This window comes from Heteronotia binoei, chromosome 1 (genome assembly GCF_032191835.1).
Source record: "Heteronotia binoei isolate CCM8104 ecotype False Entrance Well chromosome 1, APGP_CSIRO_Hbin_v1, whole genome shotgun sequence".
NCBI classification, from domain to species: domain Eukaryota; kingdom Metazoa; phylum Chordata; class Lepidosauria; order Squamata; family Gekkonidae; genus Heteronotia; species Heteronotia binoei.
The window spans coordinates 221,293,994-221,318,510 of NC_083223.1; the positions used below are offsets into that span (position 1 = coordinate 221,293,994).

The 24,517-nt window shown below is 48.0% G+C and overlaps 1 protein-coding gene across 1 annotated transcript in view; it reads right to left on the reverse strand.

Moving 5' to 3' along the window:
* The window catches only part of LOC132578083 (cullin-9-like), a 97,670-nt gene that overhangs the window by 25,881 nt on the left and 47,272 nt on the right, over nt 1-24,517 (reverse strand). The window contains exons 8-31 of the mRNA XM_060247922.1: nt 24,203-24,410; nt 22,189-22,382; nt 21,643-21,851; nt 20,665-20,902; nt 19,713-19,818; nt 17,240-17,467; nt 16,838-16,928; nt 16,555-16,726; nt 16,230-16,335; nt 14,318-14,413; nt 13,830-14,005; nt 13,369-13,502; nt 13,103-13,288; nt 12,620-12,735; nt 11,790-11,972; nt 11,366-11,523; nt 10,859-11,093; nt 10,548-10,719; nt 9,683-9,828; nt 2,016-2,124; nt 1,614-1,810; nt 1,254-1,528; nt 807-1,170; nt 41-181 (exon numbers count right to left, since the gene is read on the reverse strand). Coding sequence (XP_060103905.1) covers nt 41-181; nt 807-1,170; nt 1,254-1,528; nt 1,614-1,810; nt 2,016-2,124; nt 9,683-9,828; nt 10,548-10,719; nt 10,859-11,093; nt 11,366-11,523; nt 11,790-11,972; nt 12,620-12,735; nt 13,103-13,288; nt 13,369-13,502; nt 13,830-14,005; nt 14,318-14,413; nt 16,230-16,335; nt 16,555-16,726; nt 16,838-16,928; nt 17,240-17,467; nt 19,713-19,818; nt 20,665-20,902; nt 21,643-21,851; nt 22,189-22,382; nt 24,203-24,410 — 4,240 coding nt within the window. The remainder of the gene's footprint in view (nt 1-40; nt 182-806; nt 1,171-1,253; nt 1,529-1,613; nt 1,811-2,015; nt 2,125-9,682; nt 9,829-10,547; nt 10,720-10,858; nt 11,094-11,365; nt 11,524-11,789; nt 11,973-12,619; nt 12,736-13,102; nt 13,289-13,368; nt 13,503-13,829; nt 14,006-14,317; nt 14,414-16,229; nt 16,336-16,554; nt 16,727-16,837; nt 16,929-17,239; nt 17,468-19,712; nt 19,819-20,664; nt 20,903-21,642; nt 21,852-22,188; nt 22,383-24,202; nt 24,411-24,517) is intronic.

The following is a 24,517-nucleotide window of genomic DNA, read 5'->3' on the forward strand; positions in this document are numbered from 1 at the left end:
GTGATTTTATTGCTGAAATGATTATAATTACTGTGCCTACCTTGGCAATGACCTCTTTAGAGGAAATGATGGAGCGGATGAAGTCAGTAGTGGGTTGCGCTGGGCAGTCAGCGATGGGACATGTGCAATTCAAAATCAGGTTTTGTTCAATCCGAGTTGCTAAGTATTCATTCCAGCAGGCCTAGTTGAAACCAACATCAGAAGAACAGGTTGGTTAGAATTAGAGATCTACAAAGTATTAGCACCACAGACAGCTACACAAATGAAAGGAAGCCACTTGGCTAAAATCTGTGAACTCTTCAGGGATAACATTAGATACCATTTTGCCTCTTGTGTGCCAAATTCACTTGTGAAGTTCACTGCCGTAGGAAATAGAGATAGCCACTAGCTGGCCTTAAAAGGGGATTAGGCAAAGTCACTGAGGAGAGGTTCATTAATGACTAAAAGACTCAATTATTAAATGTCACTTTCATGTTCTGAGCTAACAACATGGGAAGATTTTGGCCTTCATTCCCTGCTTGTCAGCTTTCTAGGGACATCTGGTTAATCACTGAGTGAAAAGGGATGCTAAACTGTACCAAGGTCTTATCCCATACATTTGCTCTGACATTCTTAAACATGGTGAGAGCTCACAGTACAAGCATAAATACAAACATGTGAATACTTAATGGAAAAAGCAGGGGTATAGAACACTTCCACAGTTTCTAATACACAGAGCTGTTAAGAAGATTAAAGGGGAAAGGATAAAAAGTTGCTCTTCCTTCCCAGGGTCTACCATCCAAAGAGCAAAGGGAGTCAATTCTCACCTTACAGCAGTAGTGCAAGCAGCAGAGAACAGGTGAATTGTCTTCTGGGGTCAGCTGATTCACACATACTGGACAGTGTGTAACAGGGTCCAAGGGTGGCTGGGGATTTCGCACTTGCAGCCCTGAGGAAAACAGCAGCTGCTCTGCGTCCTCTGTATAGCGCTGAATGAGCACATCTACATTCCATTTACAGTGTATGAGCAAGTGCTGTGCTATGTCTGCAGACACACTCAGAGTATCTGAGACCCTCTGTATAGTCTGAGTCATCAGCACCTCAACCTCTTCTTGGCTCATTGTGCGTCCTCTGGGCAACAGCACTGTCTCCATCAGAACCTCTTCCGTGCCAAGTCTGAAGGTATCTAATCTGTCAGAAGGAAAAGGCCATATCAACGCATGTAGACAAGGTCCTGCTGCTGCCATGACCTCTACATTTATATATGATGTTACCTGAAAGGAGAGATCTTGTTGTTTACATCTGTCCCAAAAGAGTTTTTCCTGTTCTGGCAATCAGCATTCTGAAAAATCAGCTGAGCCTGGCCTCGGTGAGGTGTGGAAGGCTCTGCAGAAACATACTCGAGCAGTTGAGGACTGTCCTCCTGGCGCCGAATGTAGCCCTGATTTAGCAGATGAAGGATACAGGACAGGACATCAGTGCTGCTGCAGCAAAAGCTCAGGAATTTCAGAGCTGAGCTGGACTCCCATTTCTGGCAGGCATCCATCACCTGAGAGAGGAAGACAGCAAGTTAGTCCGGTTTTGGTTTGGCAGCTGGACTGAATTATAAAGACCAGAGGTCTTGCACTCCATACCCTGAACACCAGATTGTCAATGTGTATCTCCTTTTCCTCTTTTAGGATCTGGATAAGGAGGCAGCAGATAATGTTCCTCTTCTTCTCTAGGGCACTACCCTCATTTTCCTCCACATTCAAATATGTCTGTTTGGGCAACAGCCATAAGCGCTGGCCAGATGCCTGGGCCAATGTTCCCTCATTCAGCTTCAAAACACCTAGAACCAAAAAACAAGAAGTATTCACAACATCAGGGCTCTCTCCAGTATCTTGAATTAACAGCACTACATTAACCTCCATGAGACCTGGCCTGGTCAACTACTCCATTAAGTCAGCTGATGGAAACATCCCACTTACATCACAGGCCATGGTCATACAAAGATTTCTTCTCCTCCCCCAACCTACCCCCCTCTCTACACTTACTCTGATTCTGGGACAAGATACCATTCTCCTTTGTCAGAGGTTTCAGTGCATGTCCAAGGAGGACAGGGGAGAGATTAGTGGCTTCTAACAGTGTCTCCACAGAAACTTCCTACGACCAATAGTAAAAGCAGGAAAGAGGTTACTATGTAAAGAGAGACAAAAGAGGAATGCTAAAACATCCATACCTGCAATTTATTTATTTAGATTTCTATCCCACCCTCCCATAAGGCTCAAGGTGGGTTACAACAGGTTAAAGCAGTTGAAAAGGCAACAAAACAGATTCCATACATGACATAAACAGCATGATCCCAGTTCAAAACTCTGTCTCAACAGCCAATCCAAATCTCCAAACTGGGGAAGCAGGAGATGGGGGGAGGCCAAATTAAGACAACTCTCACCTCCTCAACTAAAGGCCCGATGGGAAAACTCCATTTTGCAGGCCCCGCCGAACTGTACGAGATCACGCAGGGCCCTGATCTTCAAGGGGAGTTCATTCCACCTGGCAGGGGCCAGGGCCCAAAACATCCTGGCTCTAGTTGAGGCAAGCTGCATGTCTCTGGGGCCAGGGACCATCAGAAGATGTTGAGTCAGAGGCTCTGAGGAGATGGGGAGGGACGGTGGCTCAGTGGTAGAGCATCTGCTTAGGAAGCAGAAGGTCCCAGGTTCATTCCCTGGCATCTCCAAAAAAGGGTCCAGGCAAATAGGTGTGAAAAACCTCAACTTGAGACCCTGGAGAGCCGCTGCCAGTCTGAGAAGACAATACTGACTTTGATGGACCGAGGATCTGATTCAGTATAAGGCAGCTTCATATGTTCATAAAGGCCATACTGGCCTATCTGGAAGGCAATGATGTGCCTCGACAAACAAGAGTTCCTACAGAGATTTCCAATACGATACAGAGATCCAAGTTCATCTACCCATTTCAGCACCATCATTAAGTATGGAATTCACAGAAACTCTGACAATTCACATCAGGTTATTAGGCTTTCAATGTACGTCAACTTGGAAACTGTAAATCCAATGAATTCTTTAGCCATAAAAAAAAAAAGAATCCAGAAGATACTTATGGCCCAAGTCTATGGTGAACCAGGCAATATCCCTGGCCAAAACAGAGGGGAAACTACCAATTACTAAGCCACTGGCCCCTGTGATTCCACCACCAAGCAAAAGTTATGACAAAACCCAAAAGTGCACAATATAGAAACTGACCATACCAAAACATGTCTAGAATCAGAATAGATTGTGTCCTCCATGCTGCATAATTCAAACACAACTACATAAGGTTCAAAGAGAGGGCCTGTCCACCCCATTCTATATTTTTCTTCTTTCCTACAACCACAGAACAAAAGGGTATACATGGTTGTCCCACCCACTTCATCCAAACATGAGTCAAACTGAAAGAGCATGACAGGCCCAAGCGCATTCCGTGAGCACTGCAGCAGAAAGGAGAGCGGAAAAACAGGTTACTCACCTGTAATTGATGATCTTCGAGTGGTCATCTGTGCAGTCACACACATGGGTTTTCCCGTCAGGACGAACCCTACCTCGGAGATTTTAAAAGCTAGCCTAGGCGTTATTTTTGGCGCGCACTCCCTCTCGCTCTGGGGAGCAGGCATCCACTGCGCATGCCTGTAGCGCGAGGGAGGCGCCCCACCCACTCAGTTTCTTTCCCCGCCGCTGACATAGTAGGTGAGCGGTTATATAAGACGAGTAGCCAGCAGCGGGGATAGGCTGGGCGGGCGTGTGTGACTGCACAGATGACCACTCGAAGATCATCAATTACAGGTGAGTAACCTGTTTATCTTCTTCGTGGTCTCTGTGCAGTCCCACACATGGGTGACTGATAAGCTGACCTGCAAGGTGGTGGGTGCTGGCACTAGAGTTGGAGAAAAGAATAATGCAAAGGTTAGTGCAACACAGTCAGCACATAACAGGCTATACGGTAAGCAAGTACTCACCGGCCTGGGACCGGCTCCTTAGTCAAAGATGGAGCGGAGTACTGCCTGTCCGAAGGATGCATCTCGCCTAGCACGGACGTCCAAAGCGTAGTGCATGGCGAAGGTCGAAGGGGAGGACCAAGCGGCAGCAGCGCAAATGTCCTCCATGGATACACCCCTGGCAAGGGCAGATGACGTTGACAAAGCTCTCGTAGAATGAGCTCGTATGGCAGATGGGACTGGTTGCTTTGCGAGTCTGTAGCACAGTTCTATAGCAGCAACCAACCATTTTGACAGTCTCTGTGTAGATATCTTTTTTCCTTTATGAAGGCGGCCGTAGGCGACAAAAAGTCTTGAGTCCGTACGGAACGATGCCGTCCTATCTATATAGTAAGCGAGTGCTCTTCTCACATCTAGACAGTGTAGAGCTTCTTGGCCCTTGTCTGCGGGCCGTTGGAAAAAGGCAGGTAAGGTAGTGACTCTTTGCAAATGAAATGCGGAAACCACCTTGGGTAAGAAAGCGGGATCTGGCCGTAACACCACCTTATCGTGGTGAAAGATGGTGTAAGGTGGGTCTGCTCTGAACACACAAATGTCACTTGCTCTCTTTGCAGAGGTGAGTGCGACTAATAGTGCCGTTTTCCATGAAAGGAGGTGAAGTGGTATTGTAGCCATAGGTTCGAAAGGGGGTTTTACTAATTGGCTGAGCACTAGTGATAAACTCCAGTTAGGGTACATTTGCCGTAATGGTGGGTGCAAATGTAAGATTCCTTTTAAGAAGGATTTCGCAGCAGGGTGTGAGAAGACAGTTCGACCCTGTACATGTGGGTGAAAAGCTGAGATTGCTGCAAGGTGCACCTTTAGAGAGGAGTACGTGAGGCCCTTTTCTGACAAATGCAGTGTATATGCCAAGATTTGAGGTATGGAAGCCGAGGAGGGTCTGAAGTTATGCTTGGTAGCGTAGATGGAAAACCTTTTCCATTTCATGGAGTATGACTTTCTTGTTGATGGTTTCCTTGCATTCAGGAGGACGTGTCTTACTCCTTCAGGAAAGTCTGAGAACATATCCTCCAAGCCGTTAAGCGAAGCCTGTTCGGGTCGTGATGGAGGACCCTGCCGTTCTGCTGGGACAGGAGGTTGTGGGCCAGAGGGAAGTGATGGTAAGTGTTTTTTGACAGAGAGAGGAGGGTTGTGAACCACGGCTGGCGTGGCCACCATGGCGTCACTAGAATGCAATCTGTGTTGTCCAGTTGAAGTTTCTGTATGCACCGTGTTATCAGCGGGAAAGGAGGGAAGAGGAAGTGTAGTGGACCGGTCCATGTCTGTATGAAGGCATCCCCCGCAGACTGTTGTGAGGGCGGACCTCTCATAAAAAAGATGGCACATTGCGCATTGTCGGGTGCAGCAAACGCATCTATTGAGGGAGTTCCGAATTTCCGGAATACTGGCAGAAGGTATGACCTGTGGAGTGACCACTCGTGGTCGTTGATGGGATATCTGCTCAGCCTGTCCGCTTGAACATTCTGTACGCCAGGAAGATGTACCGCAGTGAGGTGGATCTTGTGAGCAATACTCCAGTGCCAAAGGTGCATTGCTCTTTTGCAAAGGCGGGTGGATGCAGTTCCGCCTTGCCTGTTTATATAAAAAACCGTCGCCACATTGTCTGAGGCGATTTGCACATGTCGGCCTTGAAGCGATGGAAGAAACGATTTTAACGCTCTGTGAACAGCTAGTAGCTCTAAACAATTGATGTGGAGCGACTGTTCGTACGGTGTCCATTGCCCCTGGACAGTGAGTATGTCGAGATGGGCTCCCCAGCCCCACCTCGAGGCGTCTGTTGTAACTACTGCTGATGGGCTTGGCCGTAAAAATGGCATTCCTGCAAGCAGGTGAGCTCGTACTGTCCACCATTCGAGTGAAGGGAGGATGTGATTTGGAACAGTGAGGACTGTTCCTTGAGATTGGCGTTGGGGTCGAAATGCACGGACGAACCAGATTTGTAGGGTTCTCATGCGTAGTCTTGCATGAGTCAGAACTGCTGTCGTGGCTGCCATAAGTCCTAACATGCGCTGAATGTTGAAAGCCGTTTGTTTGGGTTGTTGGATTATTTGTGCGGCCAGCGTCTGAATGGAGGATATCCTGTCTACGGGAAGATACGCTTTGTGGTCCCTGGTGCACAAGCGAGCCCCTATAAATTGGATGTCTTGAGTCGGGGTAAGGTGTGACTTTTGTTGATTGACCTGGAGGCCCAGTTCTGCTAGGAGCGCAAGTGTCATTGAAATGTCCTTCATTAACTGTGCCCTTGAAGCTCCCACGAGGAGCCAATCGTCTATGTATGGGTAGGTTGCAACTCCGCGTTGTCTGAGGTATGCTGCAATTACCGCCATACATTTCGTGAATGTCCGTGGTGCCGTGGAGAGTCCGAAGGGTAGGGCTCGGAATTGGTAGTGGTTGTTGCCCACGGCGAAGCGCAGAAACTTTCTGTGGCATTGGTGTATTGTCAGGTGGAAGTATGCGTCCTGTAAATCTACCAGTGCCATCCAAGAGTTTCTGGGGATTAATGGCAGAATCGATTGTAAAGTGATCATTCTGAATTTTCTGTGACGGATAAATTTGTTTAGGGCTCTTAGATCCAGAATCGGGCGCTGTCCCCCATCCCTTTTCGGGACTAGGAAGTACCGAGAATAAAATCCTGTCCGATGGTACTGGTTTGGGACAGGCTCTATAGCTGCTTTGGCTGTTAAGGTGTCTATTTCTTCCTGAAGGGAAGGGGATGGGGGGGTGGAAATAAAATGGTGTTTTGTTGGTGGTGTTTGAAACTCTATGGAGTAACCTCTCAAAATGATGTTCAGAACCCATTTGTCCGTGGTTATTTGTCGCCAATTGTCGTGAAATGGAAGAAGTCTGGAAACGTGTTGAATTGGTAGAAAGTCAAAGAGACTGCTTTGATGAAGACGCAGCCTTTTTAGGTGGTTGTGGCCTCTGCTGTCTCTGGTGAAAGGATTGCTTTGGAGGAGGAGCCGTACGTTTCCAGTATTCAGATTGTCGAGGAGATCTGGAACGTTTGAAAGGCGTTGGTTTCCATGGTCTGGGCTTATAGCTCTGCTGTTGTTGTTGTTGTTGCGCTACCCCGAGCCTTTTTGCTCGTTTGCGGCTGTCGTCTACGGTGGACAGTATATCGTCCGTTGTGGCATTAAAGAGACCTTGGCCATCGAAGGGAAGGTCTTCGATTTTGAATTTAAGATCGGGTTGCAACGAAGAGGATCGAAGCCAAGCGTGTCGCCTTAGGGCAATTGAGGCAGCCATCGCCTTTGAAGTGCACCCCACAGAGTGGCGGATGGTATTTATCTGTTGTTTTGAGATCCTGTTTAGTTCCTGAAGCAGCTTGCAGGCTTGCTTCTGGGAGGGTTCAGGTAGGGCAGAGACGAGCGTATTCAGTTGTGAGGAGATGTTGTGGGAATATGCGGCGAAGTATGCCAGGTAATTGTTGATTTTGGCGTTTGCCGTAGAGATTGAATACATTTTCCTTCCTAGGGTGTCTAATTTCCTGCCTTCCTTCTCAGGAGGTACCGGGTGGCGGGTCTGTTTAGATTTGGAGGAAGAATGAACTATCAGAGAGTTCGGTGCTGGATGGGTAAATAAAAACTTCGAATCCGGTGCTTGGATCCTGTACAGGGATTCAATTCGTTTTGAAGTTGGGGGAATGGAGGCTGGGTTGTCCCAAGCTTCTTTGATGGCTTCTAGGTGTACCGGTAACATCGGCAGAAAGGAACCAGCAGGTAAATCTGAGTGCACCAAGTCGTGTACCACGTCTGTTACCTTGGGTGCATCCGAGGTAAGGGTAACGTTGAGTGCAGAGGCCATGTTGGCAATCAAGTCCAGGTATGTCTTTGCCCCTTCGGAAGGTGACAAATCCGCGGGTTTGGCTATATCCGAGGCAGGGGACCCAGGGGACATCGACTGTATCGAGTCCGATGATTGTGCGTCGGATTCGGCATCAGAGTCAGGTTCGGGTTCAGGTGGGTCCGGTCTGGTTGGAGTCGTGCTTTTAGGTCTCGTCGGAGTCGTACCTTTAAGCTTAGAAGTCGAAGTGGAAGGAGTCGGAGATGGCTGTTTTGTTAGTTGCTTGCTCCGTTGGGCAGGAGTCGCTTCCTTGGATTGGTTCCTGTGGTAATCGTCACGGTACCGAGAGTAGTGGTAGCCGCAACATGCATGGGAATCCATAGAAGGAGATCTTGAAGCATAATGGCGTCTCCTCGGGGACATGGATGGAGACCGAGATCTCGGGTTGTAGCGGTAGCGATCCCTCCCTCTACTAGGGGATCTCTCCGGGAACCGTGTATGATGGTACCTATGTCTCTCGATGCTGGGTGATCTGGCTGGGAACCGATGCGTATCAAAGTACCTGTAGTCATGTTTGTACTGGATGGGATTCGACATATCGCGGAACGATCTAGGGTTGATGTGCTGTCGAGTCCACTGCAGCGGGTCTCGAATCGGCTCCAGCGGAGGGTCTGGTATGGATCCTTGCAGGGAGGGAGATCGGGACGGAATCGGAATAACTTCTTCCGTCTGCTGGTGCGGTGACTCCGTAGCCGGGGTGGCCACCTCATGGGTATCGGATCCGGGTGTGGAGGGCTCACATTGTCTGTCAGGCTCGTTCTGTTGTTCCGAAGATTTCCTCGAGTCGCTCGTGTTCTTCGGGTCCTTCGGATCGGTCGGTTTACGCGGGGCCTTCGGATCGGACGGTTTTCTCGAATCCTTCGTGCCCTTCGGGTCGGAGTGCTTGTGTTTCTTAGTGTGCTTCCCACCTTTCGGTTTAGTCGCCGCGGCCGTTTGTTCTGACGTTCTTGCGCCGTCGCCGGCTTTCGCGGCATCGCCGGACTTATGCTTGCTGGGAACAATGGCCACTGAAGCTGCCGACCGTGCGCCGTCCCCTTGGGGAGTAAGTAGGGGGGGCGACTTACTTGCTGACGAAGATTGTGACATTTGAGGGTGAAGCACAGACTCCATTAGGTGGCTTCTTAGTCTAGCGGCCCTGTTTTTGCGCGCCTGTTTGCCGAATTGAAGGCAATGCGCACAGGCGTCCACTTTATGGGTTTCTCCCAAACAGAATAGGCAAAGCGAATGCCCGTCCGATGTAGGGATTTTCGCCCTACAACGCGAACACCTTTTAAAGGTTATTTTACTGTCTCTTCCTTCCATACGCCCGGGGGGGGGGGGGGAAGGGAGGTCTGAGGTAAAAGCGGGGAAGATATTTATATATATATATATATATATATATATATATTTTTTTTTAATGAGAAGATAGGAATATAAGAAAATAGCGGGAGAATGGAATAAAGAGGAAACTTGAAGAAACGGAGGCTAGATATTTTGAGGTAAAAGAGGAGCGCAGCGAGGTAAGACTATCCCGGGCGGCGGTTGGAAAGAAACTGAGTGGGTGGGGCGCCTCCCTCGCGCTACAGGCATGCGCAGTGGATGCCTGCTCCCCAGAGCGAGAGGGAGTGCGCGCCAAAAATAACGCCTAGGCTAGCTTTTAAAATCTCCGAGGTAGGGTTCGTCCTGACGGGAAAACCCATGTGTGGGACTGCACAGAGACCACGAAGAAGATCCTCTATCTCCTAATTCCATCATTACACCTCACTGGCTGTGCCCTGCCAATACTGGAAGTCCTGAAAGTCATACAAAGTCACAGTGAAATGAAGAAAGAACTAAAGCAAGCAGAACCTCAGCACTGTTGAAGCACAGAAGGATGTACATCTGCAGGGTGGACACGTGCAGGATGCAGCCCTGGTACTGCAGCTCAGCATGGCCTAGCCATGTCCACTGTAAGCGCCGTGGCTTTGTGTGCTCCAGCCCAAAACGGCTCTGACCTGAACAAGAAAAAGTTTCAGTCAGGGCACATTTGACGAGTGGGATCATGCTTCCTCACCCCCCCCACCCCCACCCCCACCCCTGGTTCTCCAAGCCCTCCCAATCCTGGCTCTACTAGAGCTCACAAAGGATACGTCATTTAAGCTGGTGGTCCCTTTAACCTCCTACCATCTGCTCTGCCTGGCTGCAACTCCCCCAGGTCTCAGGCAGAGACTCTTCCCACCTAACCAAGCTCCTTTAACAAGAAAGACCAGGACTGAAACTGGGACTCGCTGCATGCACGGCACACTACACTGCACATGCTCTGCCACTGCCTTGTGGCCACTTTCTATCCTGGGCACACCAAGGCACCAGCTCTTATCACAGCCAAAAGGGTAGGGTGAAAATATGAGAAGAAAGCCACTCTTCCATGGCTAGACTAACAGCGCAATAACAATCTCTTCTGCTATGTAGGGGCAGGATACTGCAGTAGTGGAGCAGGATCTTCACTGGCACTAACAGTGTGCTTGTGGGGGGGGGTTCCTTTAGATGCCGCAGTAAGCCCCTTCTCTCAAAAGACAGACCTTCAAAACTGTGCCTGGATCTGGGCACAGAAAGACTGCAGAGTGTTCAGTACTGGTCACGTCCTGATTTTGGGACCCTTCTCCAGCTTACAGCCTATACCATGAGCATCTCTGATTTGCCCACCCTCTCAGCACTCGGATAGCCCCACACTCACTCTGGGTATAGAAGTCAGCAAACCTGCCCAAGTGCTGACTGAGAGATGGTGGGAAAAATCTGGCCGGCTCCTCCAGGTAGCAGAGCGGGGAGATGGTCCAGCAGCGGGGAGACAAAGCCAGCACTTTCACCTCCGGCTCTTCCTCCTGACTGTTTGGCTCCTCCTCCATTACCTGGGAGAGCAACAGAACCAGTGTCCAGACTGTGGCCCTAACAAACAAGCGAAGGGTCCCAAGGAACCGGGGAGACATGCCAGGGGAAGAGGTCTGACAGTGGAGTCTTTGTACAATCCCTCCCTCCTCCTCTGCTCACCTCTCCCCCCTCCTCCTCCTCCTCGTATTTCCCATCCTGATCCAGTTCCAGTAGATGTTTGTCCAGCTGCTGCAGCTGGAAGAGATGGAACTGCTGCTGCTCCTCCTCCAGCTCACTCAGGTTCTTCAGCATCTGCTGGGGGAAACGGTTGGGGAAGCAGAGCCCGATGTGCTCCACCACAGCGCTCTCCAGCCACGTCTTGCCCTGGGACAGCAACCGGTCGCCCAGGTAGTACCTGGAGAAACAGGGAGGGCCACAGACCTTTCACACAGCCACAGCTCAGTCCCACAGGCCCCTCTTGCCCTGCCTGGACCACAGACCTTTTCCCTTCCAACCCCTCCCACCGCCCCCACCCCCCCTGGAATCCCAATGGCTGAACCTCTACTGGTTATCCTTCACCCCAAGCATGCCCACCCTACTGCCTTCCTCCTCTCCACTGCCAGCAGAAGCAGCAGCAACAGCACCACTTTCTGCACCTCTTGCCACCTGCCTCCCTCAAAGGCTCACCGGTAGAAATGCTCAAAGGTGTTGGTCAGTTCCAGACCGGACAGGAAGAGAACAGGCTCCAGGCTCCGCTGCAGGCGCTGCAGGGTCTCCACGTTGCCCGAGTCTGCCCAGCTCTTCTGGATCCACACATCGATGTAACGGGCAAACTGCTCACTCACCTGGAGGGGCTCACAGAGCAGGAGAAGCCAGATGAGCCAGGGAGAGGGGGGCTGGGGAAGGAACTCCTCCCACCAGACTAGCAGGAGAAACTCCATGGAAGGGGCTGGTACAATTTCCATGGGCCCTGAAGCCCAGGAGAGAGAGGGTACGTGCCCAGTCTGTACTCACTGATGGGGCCTGGAGGAGGCAGAGAAGCCACAGGAGACAAGGGAAGGATAATGGCCAGGCCTGGCACTTCTCCCAACAGCTAAAAGTCCTGACTCACGTGCATGGCCGTCAGGAAGGAGAGCTGCAGCAGCCCTCCCGAGAAGCCCTGCCGCAGGGCAAGCATGAAGCACATCTGCTGCCCAAAAAGCTCCTCCATGGCAGTGCGCAGGCGCAGGTAGATGTTGCAGTATTGCTCCACAAAGTCAGGGTCCTGCCAGGAGGATTCCAGGAACCGCTTCACCTGGCCAAGATGGCAGAAGCAAAGGAGTTAGCAGCCCCTCAGGACACTTCGGAAGTTAGCAAGGAGTCCAGAAGCACCTTCAAGACTAACAAATGTTATTGTAGCATCAGCTTTCGAGAAGCACAGCTCTCTTTGTCAGATGCAACCTAACACCCTTCCTGCCCAGCTGGGGCAAACGGCAACTGCCAGTCTGGAACAACTCCGATTTTATGGCAGTTCTGGAAACAGGCAAACAACACAGCCTCTTTTCCATGATTTCCCTCTATATTTCTCTTCTTGTATTGTGAGGTAAGCATGTGTACACTGCTGCCCTTGGAAGGAGATGGGTGACCTTTCATGGTGCCTCTCTGTGTGTATGTTAAGTGGGTTAAATCATACAGGACCGGAGCCTGGAAGCCTCTTCCCCACAGAGCTCCAGCCTCAGGGTTTCTGAGCCTCTAAACAGGGCAGGGAAAAGAACATGCAACAACTTCCCAATACACACACACACACACACACACACAATACAGAAACAATGCACTCATGGGTGATGATAGCCTGTTAGGGAAACACCAGCCTGTATCACAAAGCAATCTCTTCATCAGGGCAAGAGGTCCCCCCCCTCCCCCCAAAAGCCCTGAAGCACCTCCCACTTTGCCTGTGCTCACCTGCTGCTGGACCACCCCTTTCCAGCACTGCGTGATGCCGGTTGTGCTGCTGGGCTTCTTCTCCACCGGCTTGGCAGCCCCAGAGCTCGACTCCTTGCTCTTCCCATTCTTCCCATCTGCAAAGGGGGCATTACAGAGTATGGACAGGGAACAAAGGCCTTTGGCCAGTGCAGCTGACACACACCTCCAACTTGTTGGTGAGAGGCTCTCAGTAAAAAAATGAATTCCCTTCTCCCAGCTGGAACTGCATACCACACTCCCATTTCCATTCTTCCCTACAGAACCCACCAACCCACCCCCACAAAATCTTCCTTCTTCTGCCTTCCTGTTAATCCTGCGGCCTGGGAACAAGATGTGGGCAAGGAGACCCATCCCTCCCTCCCAGCTAGACATGCCTTCAAGGGCTCCCACCTTGCCACCCTCCCATCTTCCGCTCAGCAGGGACGACCCATCTTTTCTGGTGGCCAACAGGACGGCACTCACTGGATTTTACAGGGGCCTTCAGCTCCTCAGTCTCAGGGCTACTGGAGTCCACGTGCACCAGCAGGTGGCTCAGTCGCCGCACGCGAGAGTTGAAAATGGCGGCTTGTTTCTTGGCCCTTGCGGCTGCCTTCAAGTTCTCCAGATATTGGCTCAGAAGCCATGACAGGGGACTGATGCCACTGGGGTCTAGAAGGGCAGGAGAAACATGTGTCAACAAAGGGCCACCATGGTAGCTACGGGGTCTTGCCAGGAAGAAGAGCTGGTACCTGGAGAGGTGATACTCTGCACCAAGGGGGTGATTAGAGCATCCCAGCAGGTCTTGCCCAGGGCCTGAGCAGCCTCATCATCAGGAAGGAAGCGATCGGCAAAGTCTTGTTCATGGTGCAGAGCACTGTTCAGCCTGCAATGCCAAGGAGGTGCTGTGTGAGCCATTACTGTGAATAGAAGCCTGGAGAAGCCCTGGCTCTGGGTGCCTTTGGACCAGATGGGGCTCTTACAGCAGCCCATGTAGGGTACGGATGCTTAGGACAATGGCAGATGACGACTGACAAGAGAGTGGGTGCTGGAAGTTGCCACCTGAACAGGGAGTACCCCCACCTGCAGGGCTAAGCCCTTCCTGTTCATCCTGAGTCCCCCCAGGCAAGACCCCACCCCCCTGCCCCCTAGGCATGAGGCTCTCAGGGCACCTCCCTGATCTGCAGCCCCAGAGGAAGGACGAGGACACCACCTGTTGAAGAGCTGCAGCAGCTGCCTCCGGTCTTCAGCGATTTCCTGGCACCAGGTGTGGGCTTTGGTGGTGTAGAAGAGGAACGTGCGCCGGCACAGCTGCTCCTTGAAGATTGGCCAGAAAGTGGGCTTGGGGCCCAGCACCTCAATGCCACGCACACGGGTGTCAATCCCACCCTGCAGAGAAGACAGGTTTCTCGCACATAAGGCAGTTCTCTACCTGGGACCAAGTAATACCCTCTCCAGTGTTTACATCCAGGGCCTTTGACACACAATCTAAGGGTGCCCCCCCCCCCCCCCACACACAATATACTTGAAAATCCTGCTTCAGCAATGAGGCCTCAACACTTTCTGAATGGCACACTTCAAACAAAAGAACCAAAGTGCTTTTAATAAACAAAACCTGACCACACAGAAAGACCTCAGGGTCAGTGAAGTGAAGCTTGTTCTTGCTTGCTTCACTGCAATGAGTAACAGAGTTCTGTGTACCTGCTGACAACGCTTGATTTTAATCTGTATGATAGGCCAAAAGCGGATCATGTTCTCCAAAAGAACCACCCTGCTGGCTGAAGGTAGGACATTTACCTGTTGGAAGAAAGGAGAAGGATCAAGCCTTTACCATAATACCGAATTTCTGATGCCTTGAAAATCCCTTCCATTGCAGAAAGACAGCACAGTTTTTTCTCTGTACTTCTACCCAAATGAACACAAGCCCCTCTCCCATAACTGTTGGAAATGTAAAGTCATGTGCTTGCCTACTGCTAGACAATGTCTAGTCAATGATATTCCCTGAAATATAATCTTAAAATTCTGGTCAGACATCAGTCTAAACGACTCATCACGGCTCTGAATACAAACAGGCACAAAGATCACAGCACAGCTAGACTAAAAAATCTGAATATGTATGTCAAGCCACAACGTCACAAAGCAACTGCATCCCTGTGAACATCACCATGGAGGGACACCCACCCACCCACAGCAGAACTCTTCCTATTTCGCTCTTCTGTCACCTGAAACCTTTAAAGGGCTGAAGTCACTGGCAAGTAGCAATCATTATCTCTTATGAAGACAAAGATCCACAGTATATATCTGCAAGCAAGCAGAGCAAGAGCCTCTGGGACCTATTTTCCAACCATGCCAACTGATGGGCAACGAATGTATATAAGAATAGCATACATTTTTGCACAAATCAACATTAATACCAGATATGTACTTCAACAAATTAAGATAATGAGGGGGCACTGAGAACATAAGCCCCACTAATTAATTTCTACACAAAACAACATGTATTTCAAATATGTACATGATAAGGTAAAGGAAAGGTACTCTGAGGATTCTTTGGAGGTGCCCTATAAGTTGCTTCATAGAACTACAATACCCAAAGAACCATCAGGGCACATGTGGTTGCATTCCTCAGCACAGGAGTTGATCTAATCCCATCATTCTGCTGCTGTCAGTACAGTGAATTTATGATCCAAATGAGGTCTGCATAGCCATGCAAGACTGTTCTAATGAGCAGCATGTATTCAGCTGCAGACAGAGTTTAATTTATCATCAGACTGGAAGGTCAGCAGGGCAGCTTGATCTGCCCACAATCCCAATAACTCCCTATGTTATCACCAGCAAAGATGAGGCAGGCAAGAGGGAGTGAAGCACAGCAAATCTGAAGAGTTCAGTCTCTCCATTAAGAGTATAATATGATGTGCTGAAGAGATGTTGAGCAACATATTTAAACTTGAAGGCCAACCCAGGATCAGAGGTTTTTGCATAAGCGCATGATCTAAGGTTGAATTTCAACATGGCGTAGAATTTTCAGTGTAAAGCCTTCCAATTCCTCAATTTAGTTGTCAGGTCGAGAGCAGGCCAGCTTTAGAAGGAAGAGATGCCCAAAAACAAACCGTGAACAAATCACTAAACAATGTGCTATGAATGAAAGTAATGTTAGTGTAACAAATTCATAGAAAATTAAAGTATATCATCCATTTTCAAAACAATTCTGAGAGTTATTTTTTCCATATAAATTGGTTCACTACAATCAAGTACTTGTGAAAGAAATCAATATATCAATAAAGTCCATAAATTTTCAAAGTGCAATGAGGAATCAATAGCACCATGAAGGATCAATAGAATCCTCTACTGATTCCTCATTGCTCTTTGGAAATTTATGGATATATTGATTCCTTGCACATGCACTTCAATGTAATGAACCAATCGGAATGAAAAATTTCACTCTCAGCATTGTTTTGAAAACAAAAAATATACTTTCTTAATCTTCTATGAATTTGTTATACTAACATTACTGTTTAGTGATTTGTTCACGGTTTGTTTTTGATCTTCTCTTCCTTCTTCCATGCTGTTCTTTTTTGTCTAATCAGCTTTAGAGGGAGGCAGAGGCACTCACAGTGTTGAGTTCAGTAGTGATGCTGGATGCATTCTCCCCTCCCATGACCACAATCCGAGCTGGCATATAGCTGGAATCCTCACTGGCCACTAGCAAAGTCATCTGCCTGCAACAAGAGAGAAAATGCATTGTATTTGAGCCAAGCCATTGCAAAATCCCAGCATCTGCACAAAGGAGAAGCAATCTGCCTTGAAGGCTAGAAGCACGACACACACCACACTACAAAGCCTCAACTCTCATCTCCATCCCACAAAAAATCACTCACAAGACAATCAACCAGTCCTACCTGTCCAGAGATTCCCAAGTGATCTCTGCCGGGACTCACCTAACTACCACTCCCCGGTGCATATAAACATTGATGTAGTGGGATCCAGTACTGCCATTTGACTCCCAGTATGTTTTCAAATTCCTGTCTGTTAACTTGCTGGCCCGATGGGGGTTGGAAGAGACTTCTATTCTCTCCCAACACTTGTCTTCCTTCACTTCAACGTTGGACCCTAGGCAAAAAGATTCGGGAGCTGAAGAGAGTCAGGGAAAACACAAGCAGGTTTGTGGGGAATGAGCTCCCCACCTTCCTTGCTCCTTTCAGAAATGTATGGATCACTCACCCTGGCAAAGATTGCGCAGAAACACATCAAAAAAGGGGATGTTGATAGGCTGGTGACTACGCCTGTGTTCCTCTATCTGACCAAGGACCATCTACAGGAACAAACAAAATTAACTGAAAACACAGAACCATGGTTTGCCTGCCTTTTACCCCACCAGCTCTAGCAATTCAAGCTAACAGAAGAGCCTCATAATATGTAAGCATATTTCTGAGTGCATCTGCTGACCAAATCAGTAACCCATCTTAGAGGAGAAAACAGGCCCTCCAAAACTCTACAGACCACAACTTCTGCTGCACTGGTCCCTTATTTGAGTTCAACTTGCATTAGTTTATACCTAGCCTGATTTTCAGCACTCTATTGTTTGGCTTGCCAGTCCTACATCCCCAAAAGTATCAGGTTCACCTGGATGCAACCAGCCAGGATGCTGGTTGTCATCTTCTTATAAAGGCTGGCGTATTTTTCACAGTCTGTCACGAGGTCACGCAGCTCTGTCACCAGCAAGAGGTTGGAGTTGTGCTTGTCCATAGCTTTCGTCAATGCATCCTTTGTGCCTACACGACACATCACCACTGCACAGTCTTTGTTGGTGGTGGCCAGACGATGCAGGAAACGAATAAATTCCTGCACAACCTGAAGACAGAGATGCAACAGCTGGTAGGGTATCTGGCTAGGGTGTCCACTGAGACTGTTCACACTCACAGGGTGGTTTTTGTTGAGTGATCCACCATTGGACAAAGAATGGGATGACCCAGGTTCAAATTGCTATTCAGACACAAAGCTCTCTGGGTGATCATGGGTCAACCTCCCCATCTTGCAAGAGTGTTTGTGAAGGATAAAGTGGTGTACAGCACAGAAAAGCCACATATACCACCCTGATGTCTTTGGAGGAAGAACAGAATAAAAATTAGGTAACATAAGATAGCTCTTCAGTGCTTCTCCATTTTTCCTGGTACCCTCCAAGTTTCAGAGAGTAGCCTTGTTGGCCTGCAGTAAAACTGCTGGATTCAAATCCAGTAGCACCTTAGAGACTAACAAGATTTTTGGGGTATAAGCTTTCAAGAGTCAAAGCTCTCTTCATCAGAATGCTTATGCCAATGAACCCTCAGGGCTGAATAGGGACATAGAATTCTTATCTCACTACAGATGCTAATTTTCTACCCCAAGCATTTCCCCTCTGATCTAATCAAGCTAATTGTGATGCATATTATACCACTGCTTCTGGAATTGCAACCCTCCAGCCTTCAAACTGGGATATAAGATCTCCATTCCAACTCTTATCTGATGAAGGGAACTTTGATTCTCACACGTTTGTCCACCAAGCTGGAACTCACAGTGGATTTCCAAGGATTTCCTTCTCCCACTGCAGATTTCAAACCCCCATCCAATGCTGTTCCTGGAGGAGGATCACTTGTCCCCCAGGAGCAGCATTTCAGAGGTCATTTGGGGCTGCAGTGGGAAGCGGAAGGGAAGAAAGGTCTGTTCTGCTTTACAGCTGCTCCAGAATAAAGGAAAGGTACCAAATGTATTTTATTTCTGTTTTGTGTAATCAGCACAGGTTACCTGTTAGATCTACCTAGAAATTGCAGTGATCTTCAGAATTCCATCTCCATGCACTTCCACCCACTTTGTGTGGTGGATGGCCACCAGAAAGAACCTTTTAGATAGCGGCATCACAATTTTGGAATGGCTGACAAAAGGAGACTCCCCTGTCCCCTTTCTTAACACTGTTTGGGCAGCTGCTCAAAATTGCTCTCTCTAAGAAGGCTTTTTTATTCTAAACTGATGGCTTCTTTTGTATTCTCTACTATCATGGGATCTGTTTACTGTCTGAAGTATTTAGATGCTAATTATTATGTCACAGACTTTGTTTGCTCTACTTTATGATCATTTTACTTCATATTAAACCACATGAGGTTCCCCATGCAATACAGAAAAGAAATATTAATAATAAAAGAAGTAAAATCCCATTTTGCAGGACCATACATTTTAATTCTTGTCCATGGAGGGAAGGCATTAAATACTCTCCCTGGAATCTTCCTTGTGCAGGTTGCCTTGTATTTCTTTTGAGAGATATATGTGGCCTTTTGGCCAGCATGCAAATATGTGAAAGGAAGTACCAACAGCACACTGAAGGCAGTATGCTAGCCTGCCTGTTCTCTACCTCCAACCAGCTAAGTTTCTAGAGTCTTTAAGTCTGGCTAGGAAATAGATGTGGATCACCTACAAGATGCAAGACTAGAACAGCCTTATGCCCAAGTCCAAAAGACTACAAGCAATAGCCCACTTTGCCCACACATGCCAATATCAGTCATTTCAGGCTTGAAAACAAGAGGAACCATTTTTATTTTCCTGTCTAGCTGTCAGCGTCAGATTTTTGCTCACCATGAGTGACCAGGAAAATGGCTGGACAAACATAGTGCCTGACAACCGTCATGCCCTTGCATGGGCTAGTATGTCACCTTGCACATGAAACATGCATCATTGATGCCTCAATTCCTGCGGCCCATTACAAACTCAGCTATGGGTGTCTCTAACACATTTTAGGGGCCAGGCAAGATTTTTAATTAGACTTGTTGAGAGCTAGTCTGGATTCAGACTGGGGTAGTATAGGGAGGGGGGCAAGGAGCTTTAATCCTTCCTCCTCTGCATAGTTCCATACCACAACCACCTGCTGATCAGAAATTTCCCAGCATCCTCTAGTGTAACCTTCATTTTGGAATTTGCAGGCAGGGCCTATGAGAGCTTTCCACCAATCCATTAGGAAGCTACAACTCCATAAACACTTGCTCTCTCACTAACATTTCCTAATGGTCTCCACAGTGGCTATCAGCAGAGCCTCATGCTTTCAAATTTCACACTCCAACAAGTCCCTCACCTCCCGCTCATTGCTGTGGACACTCATAGAAGACAGACAGGGCTTAATGCACTCATGCCAGGGCAACACGTCCTCTTTGGAACAGTCCAAAAATTTATTCAAAATCCTGGGGCAGAGAGAATGAAAGAGAAGGTTAAAGAAGAAAACTCAGTTCAGTTCTTCAGGTATGAAATACTCTCCCTTGGGTATAAAATTACTCTAGGAGAAATGCAAGTAAAAAAAGAGCAAAGAGTTTTGCTCTAAAATTGTACTCTCTAATGAAGCAGGAAGCAAACTGAGCCAGGGTGACTCACAGCCGGGAGACAGGAAATTGAAGTTTAGTCCTTTCTCCCTGAGCAATTGGTGGGAATCACACATTCCAAGATGTCCTCCTCCTCAGAGCAAGAATTGGTGTTCCTTCAGACAGGCCATCTACCTACAAGTAACTTCTCAGCATGCTGATCTTGGGAGAACTGCTCCAGACAGTCATCCCAAATTTTCAGCAAGCTCTATCTGCAGAGGTTCAGTAAACTCCAAAGCTCCCCAAGTTGCAACCAACGGGGAATGGGGGGGGAGATAACCTTGATGATACCCTACATTGTACCGTGTCAATATAGTTAATTTCACTTACTCCAATTCTCCAGTTTCTGTGCCAGGCGTGTGGTGCTGCATGAGGGCCAGTCATCTACATTATTTCCCATTGTTTCCCTGCCTCTCAGACTCCCATGCTAAGCTTCCACTGGAAGAGCTAAATGCACTATTGTGAGAAAGTGCTGCTCAAGACACATTGGTTTTTTTTACATCCTCCATGCCTAAGCACTATTCTAAAAGGTCCACTCCATGACAGTGAAATCCTACTCCCCCGCCCCTGCAACTCCACAACTGTAATCTTTCAGCCCCCAGGACCTCTCTTCTCCTCTTCCACCATCCCTTCTTCAGGCGCTCCTATGCCTCAAGCTAGTTTTTGCCTCACCTCAATACCCCCAGCTGTACAGACTTCTCTGCTCCCAGTTGTTCCAAGGTTTTCAACAGCAGTAAGAAGTGTTCACGGTCTGGCAAAAACTCAGAGCCATCTCCCTCGGTGCCAACCCCCTCATCACAAAGGCAGCGCTCCAGTGCCAGCACCACCTCCTTCGAAAAGCTGGTGTCACGGAGGCTGCTTAACAGTGCTGGCACATCCATGTCCTTGAGCTCAAAGGTAGCCTCGGGATCTGGGGAGGGGAAAAGAGATAGGAAAGACAAGGCTCCTATGAGTCAAAACAACATCCCCTTAAATGAACTATGAGAGAACATTAGTTGGTGATCATGGCCCAGTGACTAAGAGTTTGGACGAATCAAAAGTCTGAGAAATACAGTGCTTTTTACCTCTTCCCTTTTAAAGCTCTTAAAAAGAGTAAATGGAGAAGGTACCGACTGGTAGCCTTCACGTCAATAGCCCAGGCTAGCCTGGTCTCTGAAGCAAAGCAAGATCAGCTCTGGTTAGTATTTAGAGGGAGGACCCCCAAGGAAGTCCAGTGTTGCAGTGCAGAGGTAGGCAACGGCAAGGCAAACCACCTCTGAATGACTCTTGCCTTGAAAGCCCTACAGGGTCACCATAAGTCGGCTGCGACTTGACGGCACTTTTCACCACCACAGAATGGTAACAACCAGGACACTTGTAGTTCACTGTGAAAAGGAAGTTCACAGATGAAAAGCATCAATACACAGTGCTCTAGAAAGATAAGGGAACAAAGTAAACGAATATTCTCCAGGGTCAGAAAGGTTTAGGACTTGTTGAACTTGCAAGCGAAGGAGTCAAGGCATTCCCAGGGTCTTTTCCAATTTCATAAGAGAGAGTTTGGAAAGAAATAACTTGTGGGAATTCAGCAAAGCCTTTGGGCTTGCACACTTCAAACTGACAATGAAATGCAAAGGAATATTAAACTTCTGGAGGACAGGTGCAAATCTCTACCTGTATTTTCCTGGCTCAGGGGCAGTTTGTGCTCAGCCAGGCGGTTGAGCACTATTCGAGCCAGCATCTCATTGGAGCTCTGGCCTGAGCGGCAGCAGTTTTGCAAGACTGAGTGGAGGTCAGAGTTTCCCAGTTGCTCTGCCAGGCCCTTGTGATTGTTGATCAGCATGTTCAACACCAAAAGCCCATTCTGCACGGCTGAAGAAGCCCTATGGAAAGAAGGGATATAGGGTGACGGTCTGGTCTCATGTGCAATTGCCGTTCTTTTGAGCAGGAGGAAGAATGAACAGAAGAGGAACAGTTCAAACAGTTCAAGGGGCCAACATCACTAGCCAGCTGCATTCGTGTAGTGGCACACAAGGAACCCATCACATTTTCTCTCTGAAAAGGAGGAAGGAGAACTGAGAAGATGGTGAAGCAAGCCAGGGTTCCTGCATGGATCCCTCACCCCAGAAGCTTGATGGAAACATGACTGATTGTGTGAGCTCTCCTTAGCATCATAGATCAATCCTCCTCTACCTAGCCAGGTTAACCATTTGCTCTTACCCAGATGTATCCAACATCTTCTGAACAGCAGCAGGGATGGCACAAAGCAAGTTGTCAGAGTCTTTGCTGGAAGCAGAGCCAATGCTGGCAAAGATCTCCCGCATCATCTGGGCATCAGAGTGGTTCAGAGGGTAGGACTTCCCACTGGTACCCAGCAGCTCACAATTCCCAGCACCCACCAGCACCTTCAATGCCTAAAAGGGGAAAGCAGACAGGTTTGAAAACTGGGTCAAGCAGTCAGGAGTAACAAAAATACCCACCCCACATATTCACTCACTCACTCAATCAATCAATCAATCAATCAATCAATCTATCTATCTATCTATCTATCTATTTATTTATATATATATATATATATATATATATATATATATATATATATATATATATATATATATATATATATATATATATATAGACTTATATCCCGCCCTTCTCACTGAAGTGGCTCAGGGAGGCTTACAACATTGTAATTCACATAAATTCAGCTTAAAAACATTTACATAGTAAAGTTAAAACCATAATTAATAAAACAGAACAAAAGTAAGAATAAAAACCAGCGGTCTGTAAATACATTTTTAGTTCCATCCAGAAGATATTCTCATTGTCAGTTAGATGTTATAGGCCTGCCGGAAGAGGGCTGTCTTACAGGCCCTGCGGAACTGCCCTAGGTCCCGCAGGGCCCGCACCTCTTCCGGCAGCTGGTTCCACCAGTAAGGCGCCATTACCGAGAAGGCCTGATCCTTGGTGCATCACTGCTTCCTTACCTTTGTACCACAGGGTACAAAGGACAGGTCCTCTTGTGGATCAAAAACTGGCTGAGTAATAGGAAGCAGAGAGTGAGTATAAATGGGCAGTCTTCGCAGTGGAGGACGGTAAGCAGTGGGGTGCCGCAGGGCTCGGTACTGGGTCCCATGCTCTTTAACTTGTTCATAAATGATTTAGAGTTGGGAGTGAGCAGTGAAGTGGCCAAATTTGCGGATGACACTAAATTGTTCAGGGTGGTGAGAACCAGAGAAGATTGTGAGGAACTCCAAAGGGATCTGTTGAGGCTGGGTGAGTGGGCGTCAACGTGGCAGATGCGGTTCAATGTGGCCAAGTGCAAAGTAATGCACATTGGGGCCAAGAATCCCAGCTACAAATACAAGTTGATGGGGTGTGAACTGGCAGAGACTGACCAAGAGAGAGATCTTGGGGTTGTGGTAGATAATTCACTGAAAATGTCAAGGCAGTGTGCGTTTGCAATAAAAAAGGCCAACGCCATGCTGGGAATTATTAGGAAGGGAATTGAAAACAAATCAGCCAGTATCATAATGCCCCTGTATAAATCGATGGTGCGGTCTCATTTGGAGTACTGTGTGCAGTTCTGGTCGCCGCACCTCAAAAAGGATATTATAGCATTGGAGAAAGTTCAGAAAAGGGCAACTAGAATGATTAAAGGGCTGGAACACCTTCCCTATGAAGAAAGGTTGAAACGCTTAGGGCTCTTTAGCTTGGAGAAACGTCGACTGAGGGGTGACATGATAGAGGTTTACAAGATAATGCATGGGATGGAGAAAGTAGAGAAAGAAGTACTTTTCTCCCTTTCTCACAATACGAGAACTCGTGGGCATTCGATGAAATTGCTGAGCAGACAGGTTAAAACGGATAAAAGGAAGTACTTCTTCACCCAAAGGGTGATTAACATGTGGAACTGCCTCATTTCCCCACCCATAAGCAATATACTGTTTGTCATGATTCTGATCTACTGTCTTCTAGTCAATGGTAATTTCATAAGTGGTGGATTTATTACATATAGGCAAGACAAAAATTACGTGTGATGGGACACATGCAGTCCTATGTGAAAATGATTATCAGTGCAGGAATTCACTTTTTATGAATCAACTGTGATAGCATCTGCCTCTTAAAACACTTCTCTTAGCTTGACTGAATCTAACAAAGCTGGCCTACATAGTTTTAAATAACTTCCCTTCTCATTGCAGGCAGCCTTTGCTCAACACGGTATTCTACTTACAGCCAAGCCGGCCTGCTGCACCAGTGCTGATGTGGGGTACTCCTGCATACAGCCCAACACGGCACGCACCCCACCTTCCGTAGCGAAGAGAACCCGCCAGTCATACTTCGCTACAAGCACGTAAAGCAATCGCAGCGCCATCACCACCAGCAGCTTCTCCTTCAACTGATTGCTGAGCAGCTCCACTAGCATTTTCACCATTTTCTCCCTGAGGGAGAGAGCAAAAAGGAGCCTTGTGATCCTGCAGTTATAATCCCTTAAAATTGGGCAGATCAAGGACCAGCCTCAGGTTGCCCAGGCATCACCAAGGGAACT